At 48.4% G+C, this 14,981-nt stretch overlaps 1 protein-coding gene across 2 annotated transcripts in view; it reads right to left on the minus strand.

The window, feature by feature from the left end:
• LOC144110139 (ADP-ribosylhydrolase ARH3-like) overlaps positions 1–14,981 on the minus strand; it is a 43,790-nt gene that overhangs the window by 12,691 nt on the left and 16,118 nt on the right. Inside the window, exons 5-6 of one of the 2 annotated variants that reach the window (XM_077642980.1) lie at positions 8,618–8,816; positions 2,210–2,326 (exon numbers count right to left, since the gene is read on the minus strand). In XM_077642980.1, coding sequence (XP_077499106.1) covers positions 2,297–2,326; positions 8,618–8,816 — 229 coding nt within the window. In that variant the 3' untranslated portion in view covers positions 2,210–2,296. Of the gene's footprint in view, positions 1–2,209; positions 2,327–8,617; positions 8,817–14,981 lie in introns of those variants that run through there. The other variant, XM_077642970.1, reaches the window with a different exon arrangement.

Genomic DNA, 14,981 nt, shown 5'->3' on the forward strand with positions numbered 1-14,981 from the left:
GTGGATTACATTTTCGGACTGCATAGCACAGACAGCTTTTGGTGGGCAAATGTACGCACTGGCACACATCATTTCATTTGAAAAAAAAAAAAAAGTTGCTGTGTTGCAAAAAAGTGCGGGTGAACCAATCCCGAACCGGTTTGAAACGCTTCCTGGAACCAATTGGAACTGGAACCAATTTGTACCGAGCTGGTTCTCAACTGGTGCTGATGGAACTTTGGGAATTTGTCCCAAAAACAAGTTGGACCAGTAAGGAATTTTACCTGGGTTGTAGGAGAGTGCCGAGCACCTCCAAGCCCCCATGACACCTCCTTCCCCCCTTTCTAGGGAAGCAATGCAGTCATCCAAAGGCAAAAAAATAATATGGGATGTAGGAAACGCTGACAAAGTGGTTTGCCAGATGCAGCAGTCAAAAATGCATGCGGGGCTTTGTGCTGGAGAAAAGTGCAGTAAGCTTTGCGTTACCGTGGTCATGGACGGCAGCAACCGGCCAGGTGTCATCGGGAAGACTCGCAAAGGCTCAGTGCTTTGGGAGCTACATTCTGGTGCGCTATAGGCACGATGCAAAGGCCTGAGCGATGCGCGACGTTTTTTTTCGACGACTGTTTCACTAGGCATAAATTTAGAGGAGGTATGGGGATGAGAGGCGACTTGAATGGCTTAAAAAATATAAGGTCCTGTTCGTCCGCGACAACTGTGCAGCGCACCACTCCTTCCCTGACTGTGGCAACCACGCTATTCTGCCACTGAACGCGACAAGCCAGACTTGCAAACATGACATTGGCATAATTCACGTGCTCTAGGTGTTCTATCCGTGCTGCGTTATCAGTGCATCAGATAGAAATTGACTGACCAGATGCCAACGTCCCAGTTCGGGTAACTCCTTTCTTCACTGTGGAGTAAGTTTGCATGGATGGAACTGATTGCGAGATGCATCAAGAACTGCATCTGTAAGGCAGAGTTTATAATCCCAGGAGCGATGGAAGAGGACGTCGTTATTGAATGCATTTAGATTGTGGCACCACGTCGTCGATACGGAGCTAGCCCGACCTGATGTCGCTTCGGATGAGTTCGTTGGTGCGGATGATACCGCCGACTTTGGAGAGCCATACATTGAAGAAAATATTAGCACGCCAAGTAGGAATATTCTTCCATAGTCAAGAATGTGATGAAGACGATGTCGAGGAAGCCAACCTACCACTAGCTGCCATAAAGCCTTCTGTCACGATTAGTTACGTCACGTCCCTAAAGCGTCTTTTGGGTAGTAGCGCTATCAGCAAGGGGCATGTGACTGCTATGGAAGCTTAAGAAAGCGCCGGAATAGGCTTTTATTTGAATAAACAGACATGCATAAGGAACTCACACTGTGTGACTTTATATCTTTGGCTGTAACATGGGAAGTTCACTTACTACAAACCTCGGATACAATGACCGTCAGGTTCGTTATAAGTGGGCTCAACTCTATCGGCCTTGTCTTCTCAGTTGATTCTTTTCTCAGTTGATTACGAGTTCTTTCTATTGAGGTTATGCTTAGGTGTTTCCCGCAGATATTAAGAACTTTCATCTCTGATTCATCCCAGGATTCCTTACCAGTGTCAGGGACGGCAAAAAATAGTAAATTGTTCCTGCGGGAATGGTTTTCCAGTTCATTTTGATTAACTATTACATTACTGATAAGATTCCTATTTTTGACCTATTTCACCTCGAGAAAACTACGCTTCTTTGCCCCTCTGCGTTCGGTCGAAGCCACCCGTCATTCAATTGCCACCTCAATTTCCTTAAAGGGGCACCGCGATGCTTTACTCAGTGCCGAATAATATCATTAAATGGATTCATTATACATTCCATAGACCAGTGCAAAAAGAATTATTGAAATCTGAGCATGCAAACGAAAGTCATTTCACTCTGAAAATTCAAAATAAAAAGATCAGACAAAAACACGTTCCACTTGCCCATTTCAATCACCCAGTACTAAGGTTGGGCACTACCAATGAGAACTGCACTTGGCACACACGCAGCGGAAGCTTGCATGCAATTGTTGCTTTGCCGGTGCAGCCCACAGCCGCACATTTTGACGGTGTAGTCTCTTTGCATACACGCCGTAGACAGAAAAGGAGTGACGAACTCAACAAACAAAGCTCCCTGATGTTTCATTGTTGGCAGAATTGAAAGGTTGTCTCTCTCCTTCCCTTCCCCCCAACTTTGCCTCCCGTCTCCTGTCAGGCCTTTCTCTTCACATTTCTGGGCAAGGTGCGTCCACCTTTTTTTTTTCTTTTCGCTGCCTTCTTGGTGTGGTTCAAAAAACTGCGCTCGCCCCCTTGAAAGTCTGAAGAGGAAAGGAAAGTGTCGCCTCTAATGTTATTCTTACTAGTTTTTGTTCGCTTTCACTGCTTCTTTCAAGTTTTTGTGGCATGCGAAAAGCTTACAATACTCAGAGACATAATATTTTGGATCCATTTCGCGAGTATAAAGGAACAAGATTCGAACTGGATGCCCAACCGATCAAAAAGGCAGCACCCAATCTGGATGCCACCTCATTTGCGCTACCAAAAATGGCCGCCGCATTGCGACGCCATCTGCTCGAAACGAGCATTTCTGGAGAAGATTAAAACATGAAATATTACTATTTCGGTGCGTTTAGGAGTCACAATGTCCTTTACTCTACATACAAATAATAAAGACCGCATGCTTTATCCATGTCGCAGGGCCCCTTTAATCCACCAGCTTTGTGGCTTCCTTTTTCCTTTCCAGCGGTTTGCCATTGGCCCCCCCCCCCCCCCCCCTTCCCCCCTACCTCCATGCCATCTGTCGGCGTGCAGCAGAAACGTGCATACCCGGCACGGCACGCCTGCTCCATATCCAAGGTGCACCGTTCCGGCACCTCTCTCCTGTTCTTCCACTGTGCTTGGGGCCCAGCGTAATCTTAGGGCTTGTCCGTGTACTGTTGCTATTGCTATATTACCTATGTATGATCTCTGTTATGAACGGTTGTACTGATTTGAACTTGAGCGAGTTTTGAATGTGGGTGCATTAGCTAGCATAACGTGAAGGAAATGATTCTATTTTCTTTGACTCCTTCATAATGTGGGTATTAAAGGGTTAATTAAGGATGGTGGCAAATTTACGCAGCAAGAAACCATGAAATATGAAAATGCTGAACTTCTTCAGATAGAGAAAGTGGACCATGAAAGATCCACCTTGCAAACAAAGCTGATGATGGCACAAGGTACCATCAAGGTACTATGTGCAAAGTACTAACAAATTCACTGCACTGGCATAACAAGAAGACTGCATTGTTGGATTTGTGCAACTGAAGTGGTTTTCGGTTTGTGTGCATACAAATCAGATTCACTTTCTTTACCAAACGAACAAGCTGCGCATGTCAGCTTTATTTCCATTGCGGGCATAATCCTTGTTGCTACAGGTTTTTCCACTGAATTTAATCCTAATGCCAGTGGAAATAATCTGAGCGCCCACAGATATAATCTGCAAGCCATGTAATTTAATCTTAGTGCTATGCACTTAATCTAAGCGGCAGCATATTTAATCCAAACGCCAACTTGAACAATGCCAGCGCCAGCCAGTTTATAATCCAAGTGCCAATGCAAGTATACAAGGACCAGCGGTTTTAATCTGGGTGCCAACCAATTTAATCCAGATTGCGGAAAACGAATGCAGTAGAAGACTCCAAAGCACAGAACACGAATGCCAGAAATAAGGCGAAGTTGAGATAATTTCCGACACACCATGCAATGCCTAAGAGTCACATCCTCATGCACTACATTTCGTTTTCTTCATATATCTTGCAACATCAGAGAGTCACGAGCCACTGTAAAACCTCAGTATTTGACGCAACTTATTGCAGCATTCAGCTTATATGCATGACCAGGAAACAAATGTGACTGTCATGTTCTAATTAGCTGGTTAAGCACTGCTGATTATGGGTCGTCAGATGCACTGAATCTGCATGCTGATGTGAATTACGGGCTTTATACTATTTTCATACTGCCGGCTGTTTTCATGGAATTGCAACTAGGGGCTAGATTACACAACTGTGACAAATTCTGTCACAAGTTATTGACAGTAACGTCAAAATGACGTCACGATGAGACATCACCACGTGATGCAACGAGGAATCAGCCAATTACAGCAGGGCGGCACCCCGAGAGCATTCGAGGGACCGTCTGCTTAATTTTTTGTAAAAAGAAATAAGAAATAAGCAATGATGAAAATAACTATTATTTTATTTTGTCAACACATTGTGTTTAAAGTTCGAAAATATTAAGCAAAACAAAAAGCGTTCGAAGCTTTGCTATTAAATTGACTGGTGGGTAACTTTCGGTGCCGCGGGCGTGTGCTGACGGCAGTAAAAAGGCCGTTTTGCACTAAAGCAGCTGTTTCACGCCGTGTTATTGTTTTTTTGCGCGGCGTCTGGAATCGAGCTACTGTGCGGTTGATTTAAGTGCACAGAAAAATTTCAACGAATGCAGTGAAGGCTACGTGACTACCGAGCGAACTTGCAAGAAGCGCTTGGTACGAAATCGACGAAGACAACTTGTTGAAGTCTGTGTTGTTCAGCTTTTTCGATCGATGACAAAAATGCCAAAAGGTGAGGCGTTGCAGTATGTGACGAGTGGTTGTTTGTTTCTTTCCCCTTGGGAAACAGAAGACGACCACGAAGTGCCATTTGCTGGGAAAAATAAAGTGCTTTGCCAGCTTATAAGCGTGTCTTATTTATATGTAGCTATGTGTCAAAGAGGTGATAACGGAACCCACCCCTTCTGCGCACTAATTTTACAAATTGCCTCCAATACCTGCCGCACGCATTTGCTCACCGTCGGTTGTGCGATGCTGACGTGCGTCTCGCTACCAACGGCAGCCTGAAAGCCGCCTGTGGCAAAGAACCGCAGTGCACACAGCACCTGCCGCCGCACCGACAGCGCACTTGCACGCAAACCTCCCAGTTCATCGGCGAGTTTGTTGCACAACCACTCCACAGTCTGTTTCTCCAGTCGAAAAAGGCGTCGAAACAGCTCGTCCGGCTAGTCAAACGCGTCTTCGTGCGCCCTCCTTCGCCATTGATCGCGCCAGCGCATCCGCCTGAGTCTTATCGCTGCGTACACCGCCGCCATTTTCTGTCACAAACTCAACGGTCAAATTGACAGCCTCAAAACTGTGACAAAAAACTGTCAATAACCGCCTGCATAATTAGGTGTGCAACGTCATCACTACTGTCATATCCATGACGTCATCAGCAGCCACTCATGACGCAAAAAAGCAATATGGCCGCTGGCCACAACCGACCAATAGGAGCGAGGCTTATTGACACCTTTGTGACAAGTTTTTGACAATTTTCCTACTTGAGTTACGTAATCTAGCCCCAGGGCAAAATGTTGCGGGAAGTTCTGATAACGATTCAGCACCACTAGCAAATACAAGAGGGAGTAGTGAAATGCAGAGTTCTTCCAAGCGGGGCAAGTCATAGAATCGGAGTAATGTTTTTTCACTTACCACTTTTTCAGTTTTACAAGCGAAAGTGAACGAAGTGAAGGTGAAGTGAACAAAGTGAAGGTTACTAACAATCTACACTTATACAAGCACAAAAGAGGTTGTCTTTACAATGCAATTTTATGTTCTGGAGGAAATTACGTGACTCAAAGTGCGACCTCACACTTTTTAGATATCTTCACACAAAGTTGCTGGTATAAAAGAAAAGTTATGGCGGTTGAAAGCATCGCATTATACCCGCTGTATTTGCTGCATGGAGTGTCGAGCAGTGTCGAGCAACAAAGTGCGCCGATGCTCACTTTTAGTCATTCCGGGCGGAGTAATGATCGCCAAGTCACTTTGCTCACTGAGGAAAGCTTTGACCTCTGACTTGAACTTCAAAAACACTTCCTCTATAGAGTTAAAAAAATAGGCTGTCAGCTGGCAGCTGCTTGATCGAGTGCATCTGACTGGCCAGGATTGCCTGCTCCGCATGGCTGTGAGAGCGAGCATTGTCAAAAAACCTCTTCCGAACCAGGTTCTTCACTTTCAACACGAGTTGATATGTCGCTCAAAAATTCTTTGAACACGACCCAGTGTACCTTGTCGACAGCCGTCCAATATATGACGCCATTTGCTGACATGCAGGTGATAATGTTTGCTCCTTTGGTGCCAGTTGTCTGCACACGCAGGCTGTCCTTAACCGCATGACCGAAGCTCCTCGACCACCATATGTTATAGTTAGTCTCTTGAATGTAAAACCTGCACAAGCGAGGTCCTTCACACTGCCATCATTGTACATAAGCTTTCCGGGGGCATTTCACGTCATCTCTGCTGCTGTCGATCGGCCTCTGAGTCACCAACTTAATAGAGTAGCCATGCACATCCAGAAGGAGATCAATGCTACTTGTGCTGATGGCAATTCTGGGCAATTCTTCTTCCACCACCTGCTTTATTTGCTTCAGCGTGAAATCACGTTTGTTATCCACAATATTTTTTAGAGCCGCTACAACTTCATTTCCGAATTTCTTCGAAGTTCCACCTTTCTTCAACACTTCTCTATCGGTCGCTGCAATGGATCTTGCTGCCTTTAAATTGATGCCCAGCGTGTCTGCCATTTTTTTTTCACACCTCCTCCACGCCTCGACACATCGAGAATTCTGGCCCTGTCATGTTCGGAGACTTTGCTGTTCTTCTTAGTGCACCTGGAAGCTTAAACGGCGGTCCTCGTTTTCGGTGTCCGATTAGGACGTAATACCACGGCTCATCGGCTTTAATGGAAGAAAATACTGCGCGTTAATATCCATATGAGATCAATGAAAAAAGGTACACTACCGCCTGCGTATAGTATACGAGCGCGCACCACCCCCGTCCAGCTCTACTCCACTGTGCAAATGCAGCCGACAATCCGGCACACTCAACGGAGGCGCAAAACTTGCCGCCTGCTTTGGAACTCTCTTGTCTTGTGTGTTTGTGGCAATGTTTTTACATGCCTGAGAAAACAACTGTATTAATTGCAAGAGAAAGTTCACCGATTTCTAATAATGAGTGCACATGTCTGTGCCTCCCTCCGTTGTCCTAGCATAGTGTGCAAAACCAGACAACAATCCGGCAGCAAGGAAACTGAGGCAAAAACTTGCCGTCTGCTTTGGAACTTTCCATCACTGGCTGTGCACCTTTTTTTCTGACGAAACTACGTAGGACTAAACAAAGGTATGGCTTATTAACAATTTTTTAATTGTCTGACAAAATAGTTGCATCTTTTATTGAAGACAGTTTAATGCGCGCATTTGTGCCCTTCTCCGTTATCTTGGCATGATAAAGAGCCAGTAAGCACTGAGTCCCTGAGCAGTTTTTTGAATGCTGAGACTGCGGGCTTTAAACGGCATTTTAAAACACTTGCATCAAGCCAGTGTTGGTTATAATATTAACAAAAGCTATGCAGCATGCACTTAGGCATCGCATGGTTTGAAAAATTATCTAAACATAGCTTTATTCTTGGCATTCGTGTACTGTGTGCTTTGGAGTCCTCTGCCACATTCGTTTTTCATATATGGATTAAATTGGTCAGCGTCAGTATTAAATCTGCTGGTGCTTGTATTAATTGCATTGGCACTCAGATTAAACTGGTTGGCTCTGTCACTGTTCGAGTTGGCGTCCAGATTAAATACCCTAGCACTTAGATTAAATGCTTTGCACTCGGATTAAATTACATGGCATGCAGATTACAGTTTTAGAATAGCGTATGAGCCCTTATGTACGTTATACGCAAGCATTTAGCGGGAGGTTCAAGTGGAAATCGCATAAGCACTTTCAGTTTATCCTATGCCAACCTGAACGCAACAATAGCACAGGCCGCGGTGGCGCCATCTGGTTCCGCCTGCTTTTCCGCATTTAGCGAAGGTTATCTAAGTCATATCGCGTAGATAGCCAGTTCCATGGCCAGTTAAGACGAGCCAGGGCCCAATTACTTTTAGGCAACTGAACCGAGCAGGGTTTTTGATAACATCATGTTAAGTTCTTTCAGGCCCTTCTGCGTGCTACCAAAACGACTACATTTGGCAAGGCTACCTTTGCGTAAAAATTCAAATCAAGGCAATCCACAGTCAGCGGTGTCTTGTTAGGGTTAAGGACTGTAGAAATGTTACACGGGGAGGCAAAGCGATAATCACGTATACCATTTAAAGGCAATGAATATGCCTAAAAACCCAATAACATGACGAATTCTCTCCGAAGCGGGTAACATGGGTGCCGCCATCTTGACAACGCCATTTTTTCTAGAGTAAGCAAGACCATGCACGCTAAATTCGAAAAACAGCGTACGGAATGCGCACGTACGTTAAACCTTGATTTGGAATGGTGTTTGGTGCATGCGCAGTACAAAGGATGCTATTTTATAGCGTTCGCTATGCCTTTGCGTATGTCTGAGTACACTATACTAAAAGTCTCTTGTATTAGTCAGCGCTTAGATTATTTCCGCCTTACATAAGACAGTGGCACATAACGAACTAGCACTGTAGCTACTCCAGGACTAAAGCCCATTTACAGCTAATGCCATAAATAATACGAACTTCCAGCAGTAACATACAAGTGAACGAAATTGATTGCTGTGCTAGACAGCTTTCAGTACCTGAAAGAACGGCAGTGGCTCTTGTGACCGGAGGAAAGCATATATGGCCGTTGGGACTGACTTGTGTGCCGAGACGTCATTGCCAAACAGAGCAGCAATTTCTTCCGCAGACAAGTCTTGAGGATCGTCACAGAGTACGCGCCGCATGTTTTGGAGTGAGGTGGTGAATGGCTTGCACACAGCTGGATCAGAAACCGGCCTGCAAGAATAACCCAGACAAACATTTATAGCCAGTAATGGTAGAAAAGGAGTCACAGCAGGCAAAACTATTCTAGCTATTATACCAAACTAACCTTAATCATTTTATAGCCCCTTTTATCCCCGTAAACATATACAGAATTAAGCTTCCTACTATGTATGCCTTTGTTTTCTCATCTTGAAAAATTACTTTATCTTGTACTGTTGGTTAGTCCTTGACATGAGATGTCTAACTTGTTACAGATCAAGCATAATAAATATGTACTTTAAGAGAGTTAACTGCTGAGCTAGTTGGTTTTCAGACATATTACCAGGATTTTCAGTGCAATGAAGACACACACAAGAAAGAGGAAAACACGGGCACTTAGTACAGCTGTTTAATCAGGTGAAAGCCGTCGACATGTATAGTTCTCCCTGCTGAAGTGCATGCGTACAAGGCACCACGAAAACCAGCAGCAATCTTATCAGAGTAGGTCATAAAGAAAAACTGAAGTGTCACTGACACAGCTCGAACCCGCATTTTTGATGTATAAGGCTTCCAGAGTTTCACGAGCCATCTGCTGCCTGCCTCTACCCAGATTCCTCACATCACGGACCCATGGTGTACAACTGGTGCAAGCCCTAAAGTGTTCGACAAGTCTCTCACCCTCATTCTTTTCAATATCTTTTGCATGTTCCCTAAGTCTGTCATTCACGCAACGCCCCGTCTGTCCAATAAAGGATTTTCCACAGGACAGCAGAATTTCATAGTCGTTAGTGGCATACTTTACGAAACACTGCCCATGTCTCTTTTGACAGCCGAGCTTTCGGCTTTTGCAAGTTATGCAACGGCTTAGCTGGACAAGCTTGCGGGGGGTAGAGATACTGCACCGGTGGTTTTCTTGTAAGCGCTGCACGGTGGAAGCCGTTGTCAGCAGCAGCGGCCAGAGCGACACCAAATAACTGCTGATTTGCCTCGTCCATCTTGGGGTATTGAATGTGCACTGAAGGGCATTTTTGCATCTCGTCCTGATCGAAGTTATTTAAAGGACATTGGCAAGAAACGAGCATTGGGATTGGGCACCGAAGTCAGGTTACGAACGTTTGAGTGTACTGTGGGACTGATCACTAATGCCGAGATGTTGCGTGTGTTGTCTTGTCTAGAAAGTTATTGCTATGTTCAGTACACGATCCTCTTTCTCTAATTACTTCTTTACAGATGGCTCATCATACACACATCCGCTGGAAGTCATCAAATTGGTGGATAGCTTCAAGTGGCCAGAAGTTTGCAGTGCCCATATTGTGCCCATGTTACTAACTGAACGTACAAATTGAGTTCGCATTTGCGAACTTGCCCACAATGCATTGAAGTCTTGATGTGGCACCACGATCATATGACTAATAAGCAGGTCACATTTAATGCAAACCGGAGGTAAATCTACAAACGTTGTTATGACATGGCCTCAGTAATTTCATGGTAAGGAAAACAATTTGTTAAACAATGCGTGATGCAATAAAACTAGAAAAATTACTTGTCGTGTGCTTGTATTCCAGGTTCAACATCTGTACCGGACTTTGTGCTGTGCGCTTACCATCAACGAAATGGGTTGAACATTTTAGTAGTAGTAGTAAATGGTTTATTAAAATAATAATAAAAAGAAAGGAAAAGATTTTTGCTAGCCCCGGCATCTGCCGTCGATAGTGTGGGATACACTGGTATCCCCTCCTCATCCCCCGCGGCAGCGGCGACCCTGACTTACACGGGCGCGCTGGCCACCAGGAATGTGGAGAGAAAGCACCCCGCAACTCTGTTCATTTCCACCCCAGCACTGACGTGACGTCACGGCAGCGCGCTGCCCTCTGCGGAAAGGGTGGCATGCCTAAGCTTGACAGCAACGATTTGCTGCTAGGGAGGCAATGACCGAGGAGATAAAAGGGGGGAACATGTGGCGGGAAGGGACTCTCGCTGCCGGACCTGACCTAAGTGCCCCACCGGACCCCCTCCGCTGCCCGCTGGCTCGCGAACACCAACGCCAGTCGATGTCAACGACCTGGTGAGCTGCTGAACATCTATTTTACGGATAGAACATTCTTCCGCAGTGTGCTTTACCTCGCGTTAGGATAATAAACTATTTCCTAGCGTGACCTGCCATTGCCTATTTCGCCCGGACCTGCCGTGGCTGTGCCACGGGTTGGGGAAACGTGTTGCATACTTGAATAACGCCTGCGTGTAGCTTGCACGGAAGCTCGCCTTCCCGGCCAGCTGGACGGAGAGTGACCCCATATCTTGTCACCCCCGAACGTGGGGCGAACTAGGCAATTGAGCAGTGACCTTTGTTCGAGCGAACGACTGCCGTCGCCCTAACAAAGGATGGCAGCCGGTAGACCTGACTTTCAGTCTTTGTTCATGCTGTCAGAGCCAGCGGCACAGAACCAGGGCTCCCTACTTGACGCGCCTTTGGAAGGGTTTGAGTTTGTGGATCTTGGGCGTTCCACGCGGAATAGCCGAGGAACATCCCCTGACGCATTGGTAGGACTTAGGCCTGGCATGGGGGGCTCCACATCGGGCACCTCGCCGCTCCACGGCACGAACAATGAGGCACCTAAGCCTCATCATTCGACGCCATCAGCGGCTGCACCCAACTCCGTGGGCATTAGTCCGCAATCATCCGAGGTGCTCTTGCAAAATGCAATGCAGGTTATGCAGAGTCTAGCGGGTATTTTGCAAAACAATTTGCAAGCCCCGGCCCAGTCACCACGTGTTAGGATAGACTTGCCTACCTACACGGGGTACCACGACACTACGGGAGCAAACGAGTACCTCAACCGTCTGCTGCATTATCAGCAAGTGACAGGAATCGCAGACGCCGAAATGCTCGCGCATGTTGTGCCTGTTTCTTTGACAGAGCAAGCGGCACGCTGGTACCGACTAGCCGGCAACCGTGCGAAGACAATGGAGGAGTTTCGCGCACGCTTCCGCGCCGAATTCCTTCCCGCAAACTATGAGTGGCGTTTGAGGAGAGAGCTGGAGCTCCGAACCCAGCACCCCGACGAGTCTCTGTTAGAGTACATCCGAGCAATGGACGAACTTTATCGCCTCGCTGACCCTCGCGCCATGAACACGGAGAAAGTTGAGCGTGTCACGAGACAAGCACACCCGACTTTCACGGACTACCTGAGAGGAGTCAGGTTCAGAGATTTGGATGAGCTGGCAGCTGAGGCGAAGCGCATTCAGGGAGACATCCTCTCTGCACGAGCGCATTGGCGGCCCCCACCCGCATCGCTGTCACTTGAGCCGCGCTGCGCGTGGAATGGCAGCTCAGCGCGCAGTCCATCTAGAGCTGAAGCAACAGCGTAGTTTGCTGACGAGCATGTCCCAAGGGGTTGGGAGTTGTCCGACCGCGCTTTGGACCCGTTCAGCTACGCGTCGCGAACAGCACACGCTGCCGCAGAGCGGAACGAACCGAGGCGAGATCGCGAGGCCAAAACGCGGCCCCCACCATCCGCGCCGCGAGTTCGAGATGACCGACCAGAACGGGGCGACCAGCGCCTAGCCCGTCGGGGCCCGGGCAACCGTTGCTACCGGTGCGACCAGCCGGGGCACTTCGCCCGCGAGTGTGCCCGCCCTCCCACTTGTGACCAAACACGGTCGGGAAACGGCCAAAGCCGCCGGTGATCGACCTTCGATCCCGCGCGGCGTACACAGAAAACCCTGGTTTGCTAGCGCCTTTGGCATGTCGCGTAGGAAGTTCTGTTGACCTGTCAGCGCCATTCATTGAGCTAACAATAGCTCGAAAGAAATTCACCGCGTTACTAGATACAGGAGCAAGCGCTTCTTTGTTCGGTGACGAGGTGTTAAAACATCTCCGCGAGAAGAAAATCCGGCTGAGAGAGTGCGATACCACTTTTCGCCTCGCGAGCGGCGCAGCGCAATCAAGCAGTGCAGCTAGGAGAGTGGTTCGCTGGGAAAGACGCGTGCGGCAACAACGCCTCGTTCATCTTCCCTGTTTATCCGTTCCTGTAATTCTTGGACGAGACTTCCTAGCCAAGACAGGTATTGTGATAGACATCAGCAGCGGAGGCTACAGGGAGCACACGTCAGGCGCCTTGAAGCCTTTTGAGAAAGTGCCCGCGGCGTCGCAGCCCATTCAGACTCCGAACGCGGCACGAGCAGGGGGAGACCGTGACAAATCCACCCCGCCAGCCCGAGATCCAGGAGGCGAGCGGACCATCGCCGCTGAGAGAGAGGGCAGAGAGAAGGTTGCCGCAGTAGAAAACTGCTCTGCCGCGCAGGGAGGGTCAGCACACCCCTTGTTGTCGGAAGTGAACAGCGTGACGGAGAGGGAGAAGGCACGGTTGTCATCGCTCCTCTGCGAGTACAACGCGACATTCACTGACCACCCGGGCCTCACTACCCTAGTCAGGCACCGAATAGACACGGGTGACGCACTGCCTTGGAAGTGCAATCCTAGACCAATTAGCTTGGCTAAGAGAAAACCACTGGACAGCGCCTTAGGCGAACTTATCGACACTGGCGTTGCTGAGAGGTCTAACAGCCCTTGGGGCTTCCCGGTAGTCTTGGTTCCGAAGAAAGACGATACAATGAGGTTACGAGGAAAGACGCGTACCCTCTACCAACCATTTCTTCCCTAATGTCCAACCTAGGTGGGGCGAAGTACTTCACAACGCTCGATGCTAGCCGCGGATACTTTCAGGTTGAAATGAATGAGCGGGACAAGAAGCAAACTGCTTTCACTTGTCACAGAGGCCTTTTCCAGTTCAAGAGAATGTCTTTTGGCTGGGTAGGAGCACCCGCTACTTATCAGCGCCCAATGGACCGTGTTCTGGGAGATGCGAAGTGGCAACATGCGCTGGCGTACCTAGACGACATCATGGTATATTCGAAAACATTCGAGGAACACCTGCGCCACTTGAGGGACGTCCTAGGGAGGCTGAGGTCCGCGGGAATCACTTTGAACCCGAAGAAGGCACAGATCGCCGCGACCCGAATAACTTTTTTGGGGTTCACGATCGACAGGGGCCGCATTCTGCCGTGCGATGATAAGCTTGAGGCTTTGCTTAAGTTTACGTCGCCCACAGATATAGCCGGTCTCAGGCGCTTCCTGGGAATGGCGAACTTTTATCGCCAGTTCATCCCAGATTGCGCAGCGCTGCAGGTGCCTTTGACAAAGCTTTTGAAGAAAGGCGAGCGCTGGAGTTGCGGTCACGAGCAAGAGGATGCACTGCGCAACCTCACCAAAGTGCTCGCTCACAAAGCTGAGTTGCAGCTACCCAACCAAAACAGGGAGTTTGTGATTCAAACCGACGCAAACGACCTGGGCTTAGGAGCAGTGTTGCTTCAGGAGCATGAAGGCGTTCTCCGTCCGGTAGCTTTCGCGAGCCGTTCGTTGATGCCAGCAGAGAGAAACTACTCGGTGACAGAGAAGGAATGTCTCGCGATAGTTTTTGCTCTGCGTAAGTTCGACTACTACGTCGATGGGGTGGCCTTTGTGATCGAGACGTATCACATGGCGCTCACATGGCTGAGACGACTCAGCGAGCCGAGCGGCCGCCTAGCGTGTTGGTCCTTGTTGCTGCAGCGTTACGACTTCACCGTGCACTACTGCAAAGGGAAAAACAACGCTGTGGCTGACGCACTCTCGCGAGCGCCTGTCCAGTGCGAGGAAGGTCAAGCGACCGACCGCCCGACAGCCGGAGAGAGTGAGGTACAGACCCGAGCCGTAGCCCATGTAAGGAACGCGGACCAACCGTTGATCCAGGGCGAGAGCGTGAACCACGTGGACTACGCGAGTTCCGTGGGGATCATGTTCAGCAGAAAGGAGCTGCTCGAAGCTCAGCAGAAGGATCAGTTTTGTCGAAAGTTGCTCGATGGGCTCCGGGAGCCGGGCGGCAGGGCCGCCGCACACAAGGAGACAGCTGGTTTTGCTGTCAGTGCGGAGCGCTTGCAAACAGCTGATAGTGCTGTGAGCGCGATGAATTCGTATCTGCTGGATTCCGACGGCGTCCTGCTGAGGTATATCCCCTTAGAGAACGACACAAACAAGGCGTTCAAGGTGGTAATACCGCGAGTATTGAGAGCAGCACTGTTATGCTACTTTCACGACTCGTGCATCACTGGGCATGCAAGCGGCCCCAAGACTTACACTAAGCTGTGTTGCTTTGCTAC

This window comes from Amblyomma americanum, chromosome 1, assembly GCF_052857255.1.
Source record: "Amblyomma americanum isolate KBUSLIRL-KWMA chromosome 1, ASM5285725v1, whole genome shotgun sequence".
In the NCBI taxonomy this organism is placed as follows: Eukaryota; Metazoa; Arthropoda; class Arachnida; order Ixodida; family Ixodidae; genus Amblyomma; species Amblyomma americanum.